Source organism: Hyalella azteca, unplaced genomic scaffold, assembly GCF_000764305.2.
Source record: "Hyalella azteca isolate HAZT.00-mixed unplaced genomic scaffold, Hazt_2.0.2 contig7843, whole genome shotgun sequence".
NCBI lineage: Eukaryota > Metazoa > Arthropoda > Malacostraca > Amphipoda > Hyalellidae > Hyalella > Hyalella azteca.
Window position 1 is genome coordinate 21,670 of NW_025937957.1, and position 12,620 is coordinate 34,289.

The window sequence follows — 12,620 nt, forward strand, 5'->3', positions numbered from 1 at the left end:
CAAGAGAAGATGCAGTACATAACTAGCAGCCACAAATCCAAAACGCAGTAATTAATTGTCACTGACAGATTCATCCTCTGGAAATCGTGTCACTGACGATGGTTGTTGCAAGAGAAGATGCAGTACATCACTAGGAGCCACAAAGTCACGAGTCTTTTAACGAATTGCAGGATTGTCTCCATCAGGTTCAGCCCACGGGACACCCTGGGCGCAAATTCTATGGCCAGCGACATGACACGGAATTATTAATCGAGTTGCGCAGCAAGAAAAACGTAAAAGTTTTTCGTTTTCGAACTTGAGGTGTCCAAAAGAACTTTGAAATCTATAGAATAAATTGACTTGAGAGTTTTTCAAAATATGATTTCGATGTCCGTTCGCTGAGATACGCTTTGTTCGGTACGTAACAGCTATTTAGCGAAGCTCGGTATTCAATTTTTTTTTTGTTATCAAGAACTATTTTTTATCCTTTAGTTGTTATAAATCACACGACTTGAGTACGGCTTGGACCGAAATGAACGACATCGTGCACAAGACTGGAACATGTGCGGAAGAGTTTCTTGCGTTTGCTTAGCACAAGTAAACACCGAACACTTGCCGAGACTCCCAACCTCATACGTCACTCACGACCTGTTCAGCGTTCAGCAATGTAGAAAAGTCACTCACAGCCAGGTCAGCGATGTAGATAAGTCACTCACAGCCAGGTCAGCGATGTAGATAAGTCACTCACAGCCAGAGATATAATGTTAGGTCTTGTTTAGGTTTTATGTCTGTCTTTGAATTTTGACTTTTAAAGTGATTTTATTCATTTTAGTTTAGTCGAACTGATGATGGAGCTGGACTCCGAAACGTTTTCAATATCGATATGGTGAATTTTCTTGGCGTTTTCTTTGCTTTTAAATTCCTTGAGATCTTAATAAAAGATGAAAGCTATAAATGTTAAATGAATGATCACATTATTATTATATTTATTTAGAGCATTAACGGTTCTAGTGCGAGAGGTTATAGTTCGCAGATTTTGTAGCTTCAAGCCATAATGTTTTTTTTTTTTTGTCACTGAATTTCCTGTTGATAATACCACTTACAGATCAAATAAATTTGTATAATGAATTAAAACGGCATGAATTCGCCTAGGCTGCTGAATGAATGATTTCAAAAAAATTGTGCAGTTTGGTGGGAATTTCTCACGGGAAAATTCAACAAATATTTAAAAAAGGGATGGAAAAAGTTCAAGCAGAGCTTAAATGAGATGTTTATTTAATATAATTAAACAAATAAAAAATGTACATTTTCTGGTTTTGGCCATGCTGCAATAATGTAGAATTAAATGTTTCGAACACGCAATTTACTCACTTTTATGGGATATCCGGATTTACCCGCGGATAAATCAAGCAAATGAAGATAACTTTTTTCGAGAAGGTTACGATTTTCACCCCACCTATATCATCTGTTTGAAATACGAATAATAATTACGCAAACATCTTCATACTTAAAGTTGAACTCTACTAATGTTGGAAACAAATGGAGGTGTGATGCAGTATATTATATTATAATACAAGAATAATAGTATAATGTATCATAGTACAGTTATTATAATGCACAAATTCTCGCGATAAAATATAATATTATCTTGAATACATTGATATTTTGCACTTAGTTCCTGAAATCCTATCTATACTCGACTTCCACGAAACATAAATTGAATGTAGGATTAAATTTAACTATCATTATAGCACATTTAAGATTATTATTAAATATTATTAAATATTATTATGCTTAACGGTTAATGTCACCGTGGTACATATTCAAGCGGTTTTCTGATGTCACATGGAATTCATTGGTGCGGCTTGAAAATCGCTTAAATTATATTTGAAGACCTAGCTGCAGCTCGGTGCTGATTATTTCACTAATTATACTTCAACCGAACAAAAAAAATATACGATGGATTTATAAATAGTATCGATGAAACATATTCTCATGCCACAAGTTACACGGCACGATTTCAATCCACGACAGGAACCACTGACTTCTGCGATGCAACCACCCTGCACAACTGCGTAGGCCGCACTGAAAGTCTACCGTGGTTGCCCTCAGTTTTACCCCTACTGAGCAGTGATTTTTCTCAAAACCCCATGAACAATCTTATATTGTAAGTTATTTGAAGATTAATGTTTTGCGATCGTGTTATCTGAGCCTTAATCTATTTAGGCTCTATGCGGTACTCAAATCCTTATTTCGCGCAAATAATATATATATATATATACTAGAAGTAAACAAGTTACTTACTGAGAAGAAGTCAGCTTGCATTGTCAGGCTGTTCTTATATATTGGCATTGCTTAAGTTGGAAGAATTGGTCGAGAAATTGAGTTCTCTTCTAACTTCGGTGTAAATAACTTTGCGACTAACACTGAACAAAGTTTAAAAGACGATGCTGCAGTGTCGATGGTGAAATTTTGATTAAAAAACTGTGACAATTATTGAGTAACCTTATGCTTTTTTCAATGTGCAATGAAATTTGCCGAAAATTAGTTTATTCACGTCAAGTTCGAACCAAGCTTTATAGCTTTCGATAATATTTAATAATATTTATTAGTTGTAGTTGATACCTCAAATTCGTATCTATGTACAACCTAAAACCGCTATATCAGCACCCGGGTTGAGATCATTATTAGTAACTTCGTTTTGAGGTAATAACGCTAACTGCAAGAGAACGTTGAGCTAACTTGGCAGTGAGCGCAGGTGTACATGCCTTGCCAAGCTTCTTAAATGCTAACACCAACGCTAGAACTCTTAACAGTTTTATTGACGACTTCAGTTATATGAAGGTATTTAAGAACTTATAATGTTGACAAATTCTACGTGAACATTTTCATAATATTTACGCAGGAAATCCGATGAAAGGTATTTTCAACATCGAAGCGGTAAATTTGCATCAGTCGAAATTCTCAATCATCTAAGTGGTAGTTCAAAAAATTCCTCCAAGGATACAAAAAAATGCCACTTTTAAAATACGGGTAAAGTTACTAAGTTATGCATTCGAACTTATTAGTTATTTGTGTAGATGAGCTTTAGTTTAAAATGCTTATGAATTTAAGATATCATCAAACAGCCTAGATAGAAGGTAAGAATACAACGGGGTTTTGGTATTTTTTCTTGTATGGGTTGGCAAGTTACATCAAGAAGCGATTAACCGTTAATTACTTCTAACAGCGGAATGTCCGCTAGAATTGGCCGCGTATTCATCCCAATATTATTATACATGTGTTGACAAATGATGATGGAATGTTGTTAAAGACGTAAACGTAATGATGACGTTAACAGCTTATTGTGGTATCGTAAAATGGCCAAGCCTAAATAATTACAGTGGCGGATATGGCTATACGACCACCAAGTTTTTTCTAATATTTTTTCTTTCACCAAAAATACGGAAGAAATATTTTTTTTCATTAATATGCGATCTTACCTTTTTTCGCCTTAATTGCCTCAATGCATCTTCTCTTCATGCGATTTACCAAATAATCTAGAGTCTTTTGAGAAATTTGATCCCAGGAACGAAGGATAGCCGTGCTCAGGTCACTCACAGATTGGAGCTGGCGCTCATTTTGGTAAACATCTCTCGCCATGATGCCCCATAGGTTTTCAATGGGGTTGAGGTCAGGACTAAGCGCTTGCCACGGCAACAGGGTAATATCCTGTTCTTGGAACCACTTGTTTGATGACTTTGAGATGTGAATTGGAGCATTGTCTTGCAGGAGAACATATGATCCATCGTGTTTCTCATCGGCAAAAGGGAGATGATTGTCAAATAGCGTGTGCTTGCATGCCCCTGAATCTTGTCTCCCTTGTAAAATAGCTCGAGTTGATTTTCCTTTTCGGCTAAACGCACCCCAAACCATGACTGAACCAATACAAGATTGCCGCATGGAAAATAATTCAGGCTCACGGTCCAGTGGTGCCAATAGCATTGCCATCCATCTGGACCCTAATAATTGATTTTTTTTTATCACTGAAGATAATCTTGTCCCATCCCACACAAATAAGCAAATTTTTTCAACAAATTTTAGTAGGTTGATAATCTTTTGTTTGAGCATATGAGGGCATTTTTCCGCTTTCTTTTCTTCGAGTCATGCAATGTCTGACGGATGCCTCTTGCTGTCACATCAACTCCAGTGGACAATTTTATAGAAGTAGAGGTAGCTCCAGCTTTAGAAGCTTCTGAAAACAGTCGCCTAAGATCCCTTTCGGTTAATTTTGGGGTTGGTCCAAGGTGCTTTTTCCATCCGTAGCCATCCGGAGTAGCAAAAAATCATTGTATAACGGTTTTTAGCATTTTATTTCCTTTGCGAAGTTTCGTTGACTTCTACCGCATTTCGCAAAAGCCAAAATCTGCGCCTTCTTGGCCTCTGTGAGTCTTGTTCCATTTGGCATCTTTTTTACTTCGAAAAATTTTAAATGATGATACCAAACTACACCAAAAGCACCCTAACTGGCAAAAATCGGGATATTTTTCATGTTGCTCTACTTTTTAACCGGAAAATATTACAGAAAGATACATGAATGGAGATTAACCTATCATGGTCTTATTAACCATTTCCACCTAGGATTTTCGCATTTTCATAATTTCCTTTCTTTTATTTTGGAAAAATGATTTTTTAGTATAACGATGCAAACATTTTTAACGTATTTTAACCTCGTATAATTAGAATACCTTTTTTTTATTTGCAAGAAAGAATATTTAGAGAAAACTGGGTGGTCTTATAGACATTTACGCCACTGTAGGAGGCCGCTGGCTTGGAGGGGGAGCGCAGCCGTGCACCACCAATTTTGTGCACCAATAAGCCCTAAATCGAACGCCTTGGATCTCTCTGGATATCCACCAATCAGCCGTGCACCACACAGCTTTGTCCTCCTCCTACCTTGACCACCACTTGCCGTGCACCACCAGGCCGTAGATCGAATCTGACTTCCAGGCATCGTTAAATTACGTAATTTTACGTTCACCGCATCTGAGGTTAGGTTTCAGATAGCACAGTTCTGTTCCAAAATTTATCGTCCTTCGACAAGTGGCCGTTCGACCGAGGGCTGGTTCGACCCACGGCCTAGATACAGACGGCTTGAAGTGTTGAAGGCTACGTTCCGGAAGGCAGGAATCATGATGGTCCATTACATCCAGGGCAGTTGTGGTCTTAGGCAGGCGACCCCTTGGAGGTTGTGGCGTCCACTGACACGATGGCTCGAGAACGCGCCGTTCATGGTTTGTTCTTACTGCATTAATTACTAAATCTTACTCACGACTTGTTTTCCTTGTCCAGTTAGCTTAGTTACCTTTAGTGACCATAAGCTTTATTCCTTTAATCTCGACATAGGCTGCAAAAAAGGAAGCAAAATTTGTAGTCCAATTTAAAGATCACCAATGCCTCAAGCGTCTAAAATAAACACACTTTATTTGACAAGAAACAAGACCTAGGCTTCATTGGCAAATGAGTAAACATTGTACACTCTCGAACAGGGTTAGGACTCCTATTTCCCATTAATGTTAAAGAAAAATGGTAACGGCAACTCAGATTTTTATTGAAGGTCAACAATATAAAAAATGTAACTCAGTACTCACTGCAGTGAGTGACAGAGAGCATTTACTCGTCGACGAAAACTTGAGGTCACGGACAGACGGACAGACAGACGGACGGACATGGCGAGCACAATAGTGCATTTTTTCCATAAATGAGAAAATGCGGTAAAAAGTACAGGATTATTCTAAATAATGAAACCAAAGTAATAAATCCGTATTTATTCAGGTATAAATTCAAATGAATAATTCATACACCAATGGAAAGATTCAGTTATTTTACACATTTATAAATTTTATAAATGTTCAATATGTCCCCAGTGCGTGGCACGGCAAACATCTCAACGGCAGTTAAACTCGTACCACACATTGAACATTTATATATATGTAAAAATGAACATTTCATCTTTCTCTTCCCATTGATTTATGAATTATTTAATTTTGAATTTATACATATAAGAATACGAATTTATTAAATTGAGTACATAATTTAGAATAATTCCATATATAACTTCCAGAAACTGAGCTGCCAGCGCGTTATCATTTCATTATTCAGAGTGATACTTAATACGCTCATCTCACAACAAATAATTCAAGAGATAAATAATCAAGGTCTGTCTTGTTTGATATCTCCATTGAGATGCCAGTAACGAAGATACTTTAACAAGACGGTCACCACCAACACGTTGACACTATTCCCTATGAGCTGATATTGCTGGCGCGTGGTGAGCGAGGCAGGGAACGAAAATGATGAAGGGAAACACATCAAACGCAGACATTCCGAAGGTGAGAAGAAACGCAGCTTTAGCGGCAGCAGAGGGTTATTCAACTCGGAGATTTCATCATCAGATAAATGATCTAGTAGCGGTTCAAGAGGACGTCGACCTTCGTTATTTTGTTCTGTAATGGAACCTTTAGTTTCGGTAACAATCTCGTTGTTACATTTCGACGATCTCCAAGTTTCAAATGCTGCATCCAACGCAGCACGGCCTGAGGGATTAAAAACAGATCCCGTGCCTTCCACGAGTCGCCCATACGCTTTAGTGAAGCAACAACTCCGCTGGCTTGTGTCATCAACTATATCCAACAACATGGCATACCTGACAAGAATTTTTGGTTTCAGCTCAAACTGGGACATATTTTTCATCAATGTTGAATTGTCTTCAACACTAGGACCAGGAGTAACATTAGATCCATCGTTGCCTGGCGTCGCATATATCGGACAAACGAGTCTTTCAGAGGCTTGTTCACCGGAGTTAGAATTAAGTAATGTCAAACTTCCTCCTTCTAATACAGGGCGGTGGCACTCGGAAAACTTTTGAACGTCATCATGAATGATCTGATCAAGTTGATCATTTTGCGTAGAATTGATGACAGTTTTATTTGGATTCGATTTTATTAGAATATTGCCTTGATTATCAGGCTGCAACGAGCTGCCTAGCGGCGAAGAAAAAATTTCCTTCTCTAAAAACTTCGCAATGGGAGGAGTAACATCTGCGAAAGTCTCTGTTTCTCCTGCACTTTCAGATTGATTACAAGGAAATTTATCAGGAGAGACATAAGACGGAAAATGGAAACGGGAAAGCAGCGACAGAATATCGTGGATTATGATGCGATGACACGTCTGACATTCTTGGGCCTTATTAACGTAGTTTGATGCTTTCAGGTTTTGACCAAAACACAAACAAACCGGAAACTTGCGCTGAATCTGAAATAAGAAACAAAATTATTAAATATCTGGCTTCTATGTGTTATGTGAAATTACTACGCTACTGAATCAACTTGTGGTACTACGTAATACTTAACATTCATTATTCACTCAACTGCTGTTAGTGTCAGCATAGAGACATCACTGACTGATACGAAATAATATTCCGTGAAATATTCCAGTAATATGATTCAACCGAGCACTCAACTTGACTGATCCCTAAACAAATTAAGTCAAGTAGAATAACAGCAACTCAAAAATATTGCTTGTATAACCCTGTCGACTCAACCCATTACGTATCTGTGGATAGCTACATTCCCCGGTCATAAATACTAGTATAGAAATAGAGATAAAATATAAGTACTTATATTATTAGTCCGCTTATATCGCAAATTCACAAGGAATTTAAAAGCAAAGAAAACGCCAAGAAAATTCACCATATCGATATGGAAAACGTTTCGGAGTCCAGCTCCATCATCAGTTCGACTTGACTAAAAATTTTAGTTTAGTCAAACTGACGATGGAGCTGGACTCCGAAACGTTTTCAATATCGATATGGTGAATTTTCTTGGCGTTTTCTTTGCTTTTAAATTCCTAATAGAAATAAAAAAAAAGGGAAATATCGTGAACAATACTGACGTGACAAGATTCGGTTGTAAGGGATTCATGACTTCCTGCTTGGTCTGTCTGGTTGGTATCAGGAGATAATATTGCCAGCAGGTAATACCGCAGTCGAGAGTTGGGACAAGATTCCGTTGTAAGGGATTCATAACTCCCTGCTTGGTCTGTCTGGTTGGCATCAGGAGACAATATTGCCAGGAGGTAATACCGCAGTCGAGAGTTGGGAACACCAAGCTGCGAGGGGCACAGTAGGAACTCCTGAAATGGGAACCAAAATCTTAACAATAACAGGGAGAAGCTTGCAACCCCAATAATAATAGCTGAATATCAACAATTGGACACCAATCTTTTCAAGTTTCTTACCACCAGTGTAAAAAAATGCAACAGATGTATTAATCTACGTATTAATACAGACATAAATACAGGCAAAATTTCCTATAATGCAACATGACCTACTTGGACAAGTACGAATGGTCATTTAAATACAAGACACACAAATCTAATAAAATTACAGTCTTTGCCTTGGAATAAAAGCAAAAACTACTTCCATGAACGCAGAGTAGCCATAAAACGAACACACATAATCAATCGTGGAGATATATTGGTTTAGACTCGCCGTGTTACAAATCAATAACCTGACAATGGCTCCAATTTTTATTTTAATTGTCGTACCACTTATTTATAAATTTCAAACTAGCATGGCACACAAGTCACACCTGGAAAAGATAGCCTCTGTTTCTCAGGGCCCGAGTAACCAGGTTCCTGGAAGAGGATGTCTCAAAGCCCTTGACGTTTTCAAGGAGCAGCATCGCCGGCAGCTCCCTGACAGTCTGCAGCAGCGTCAGCACGTGCTGGAGGGGCTCGCTGCGAGGGTCTGATGTGTCCAGCTGTAGACCCTGTCTGACAAACTCACTTTCTCAAGAGATGATCAGAAAAAAAATCGCAGTTTGTTACTCATTCGGGTGAAATGCTTTCGAAAATTTCGTAACCACTGCAGATGACGGAAATAGATTTAGCAAGCACCAATAAATGGAATATATAAAGGTCAGAAAGATGAGCAGTGTTTTAGAAAGATGGGAGGACTATTAACGATACAAAAATTAGATAAACCCAGATTCAATGGAACCATAAACCATTTCCTGACTCGAAACTATCTAAGGTACCTAGTATCAAGAGCTTGGAAAAACGTTTGAATGGGGCGCACTCAAGACTTTCAAGAGTTACACAAAAATAATTCCATGATGCTGAATAACAAAACATAATAATAATAATATGAAATCGTGATAAACACGATCTGGTTCAATGTCATCTTTCAATGATCCTCTTTTGGAAGATATTGAAGCAATAGGAGCATTAAATATGTGGACATGAGAGGCAGACCTCGTGAAGGGCTGACAGGGCGGGGACATGGTCAGCAGGTCTGGGCTGACTGCATGCCACTCATCAGCTGTCAGGCCCAATAAATTTCTTGGTTTTGGAGAGGTGCTTCTTTTGGAATTGGGTTTCTGAAGTATAGAATAAGTAATCAATTATCTACCAAGCAAAGTAGCTTCATCACAATAAAAGGAGGGAGAAAACAAAATTTGAGTCTAAATTTTTAGACATATAATTAGAGACAATTTAGAGCTGGCTACTTCAGGCACATAGGAATCATGGCAAGTGAGCCAAATCACCAACGGTACTGTAATATTAATCTAATTTTCTTCTGAGGCAAGTTTTTAAAACTCAATTGAAAAAAAAAATGGTTTTATTTTAAAAACGTAGGGTAGTCAATTTAAATGACTGATTTGAGCAATATTCTTGCCAGCAAAAAAAAGGAAACGGCTTAAGATAACTCTGTAAATTAAAATGATGGAGATCTCTTAGACGTGAAAAAACAGTAGGTACCAGTATATCATAAAACTGTCTTGCTGGAACCATTGAGATAACCTACAAATGCAATAAAGAGATATAGTATTTATACACTTACTATGAGACAATTGGTATCACAGAAAGGGTTAGCACTAAAAATGATCCAAGTCACCTCATATAATGGTATACATTATAAATTTAATATTTCCATGTACCTATCTACTGCCAGGCTAAAGCAAATAAAATAAAATCACTTACATGTTTGTAAAGGCAGCCCACTTTGGGAAGAATGACTTTTGTCTCCTCTTGATCACTGAAGTTGTGGCAGTAGGCAAGAAGGGCACTAGGGTTTATTTCATAAGGGTGAACAGAGTCAAGTTCTAGACCAGCTTCTGCTCATTGGAAAGACAGAAAGATGATATATAAGATGAAATATAAGATGTTCAGTGAGAAGCCTTGAATTCAATTTCTTATTTACTTCAATATACACTAACACTTGTCCCAGTGGCTGTTTAGCTTTTACTCTTTACCTCATCTCCACACATGTCAAAGAAAAAATTATGCTTCAGTTGTAAATACATACAAGATCATTAGACACTGATAGCGTGTCTAAAAAAAAAACTACACAGAATAAGGCATTGACACAGCTGTCCTTGAATCATACAATCTAAACAAACACTCGGTCATTAAAAGAGAATGATGGAAGATATTCTGTGAGGAAATAAATTAAGTTTTAATTTTGGAATTTTAACTGAGATAAAGCTAGTTTATTCTTCCAACTTCTTAAACCCATGGGATGGAACTGGGCAGAACCTAAGATGAAATGTGAGGAATGAGGGAGAGAAAAGTGATTTATGTGAGGAGTTTGTATTGTGCATTATGGTATTATAAATGGAAAGGTGCAAGAGTGAACAATAAAAACAGGTGAGAACAAGTGAGGAGAGACTGCAGCAACTGTGGCTGTAATCTGGAGTTACAATATGCTAGCAGGATGAAAAAATATAACTCAGTAGTACTCACTGCAGTGAATGACAGAGAGCACATTTTCTTGTTGACGAAAACTTGAGGTCACGGACAGACAGACATGGTGAGCACAATAGTGCACTTTTTCCATAAATGAGAAAATGCGCTAAAAAGGAGGCAGCTGGGAAGCATATGTAGAGTTTTGATGACTGGGAAGTGGAAAAAAATTATAATACAAAATAAATGAACACTAACAACAATGAATTTCTAAACTTGTGCCCATTCAAGAAAGTACAGTGCAAACTGCAAGCCATTAAAAATAAACATTCTACGTTTTTTCCATGTAACTCCTAAAGGAATGGATTTAGCACTTTGATAGTTGTATACCAAACTATGATGCTTCTACTACTGTCAATGCTTAAAGAATTGTCTGGCTTGTATTGCTAAATGGCTTGAACTAGGAATCAAAAGTATACAAAATTAAAAAAAAATTAGCTTGGGTTGTTTTTAGAGTCTTGATAATGATTTTTCACTTGAATACATCTCACACTTTAATATGAATAGGTATTATATGATAGTACGTATATAACAATAGTGCTGAGATCTCAAGAAGTCTTAGGGAAGTTCATCTCTTTCAACTCAACATATTATAGTCTTCTTTTAACATGGATGCCATCTGTACTATTTTATAATAAATTATCAAGACTAGGCAACTTTAGCCTAGTAATAACATAAGGTATTTCAGCATCCCTAATTTTTTGGCTGTCAATCTCTCAACATGTTCAATAAATCTATGATACAACTTCAAAGACTTCATGGATTCATGGCTAAAAAAATTCTGTTGTTTTAGTATGAAGGAAAAAATTTGTATTCTTCACTGCACTGAAATTGAAAATTGATGAACTGATGGCTCTAATGTTTTTATTGTTTTTCAAAGAGCATATAAATATTTTAAACATTTGTGCTGAATATAAAATGGATAGCCTACTTTCAAAAATCCTATCAACATGTGTTGTGAAGTGTGAACACAGGGAAAATGGGATCACATCATCACCACTTAATTTAGCAGTATGATCATTACAAACAAGTTCAATTTAGATAGTTTCACTGACCTGAAAAAGACCTATGATTATTTTATGTATAAAAATTACAATTATTTTACATAAAAGTACATATATTTACCAAGAGCAGCAGTTCTCATGCCTCCAATGCCAGCAAAAAGCTCCATCATTTTCAAGCCACGCCGACTATTGGGAGCATACCCTGCCCGAGTGAAAATATCAGCCATTGTTGCTGCGGGGCTTGGATAAATGCGGCAAGCGAGAACTTGGCCAGTTTTTATATATATTCAAGGAAAAATAAGGTTTTCTTTCGGAAGATCCTTAGATCTGATTGCAGATAATCGTAGATTGCAGCGTTGATGTTTTGAAGTTTCGACAGCCGAGATGGGAGAAGCAGGTTGTCTGTAAACAAATAAGATTTAGAAATATAAAAAGCTACACAAAAGATATACAATAAATTTCCGTCACATTCAAATCTTTACTTAAAATTCTGACTTGACACGTATGATGTGGCCTAGCTAAGTCTTTTAACCTAAGGGTAAATTATACATTTCTTAATTCAATGTTTATTTGAACACAATAAGATGACGAAAAAAAGCTTAATTGGAGCACGATACTTATATACAGATAAAAGCCTTAGGGTAATGATACAAACCATTTATCTAACTGATAGGTACGACTTGTCCAGTTAACGTCATAACGTACCGTTGTCACCTGGGGGCAGTGACAACGGCTCAACGATTCATCTGTATTCACCTGTGAGAACGGATTATATTGTATGACATTAGAACCTGCATGTGGAATTAAATCCTTTGTGATTGACTTGCAAAATAATAGTTTTTCTCAAAATCG

The 12,620-nt window shown here is 37.1% G+C and overlaps 1 protein-coding gene across 2 annotated transcripts; it reads right to left on the bottom strand.

Moving 5' to 3' along the window:
* Positions 1-6,020: 6,020 nt before the first annotated feature.
* LOC108681722 (tRNA (cytosine(38)-C(5))-methyltransferase) lies at positions 6,021-12,506 on the bottom strand. 2 transcript variants are annotated; one of them, XM_018170788.2, is made up of 8 exons: positions 12,424-12,506; positions 11,890-12,170; positions 10,003-10,136; positions 9,274-9,398; positions 8,610-8,793; positions 8,120-8,151; positions 7,912-8,017; positions 6,021-7,272 (listed from the first exon to the last, which is right to left on the bottom strand). In XM_018170788.2, the coding sequence occupies exons 2-8, from the start codon at positions 11,993-11,995 to the stop codon at positions 6,172-6,174; spliced, it is 1,788 nt and encodes a 595-aa protein (XP_018026277.1). In that variant the 5' UTR covers positions 11,996-12,170; positions 12,424-12,506; the 3' UTR covers positions 6,021-6,171. The 2 variants fall into 2 exon arrangements, with proteins under 2 accessions (XP_018026277.1, XP_018026278.1); XM_018170789.2 differs by having other exon boundaries at positions 12,474-12,488.
* Positions 12,507-12,620: the final 114 nt, after the last annotated feature.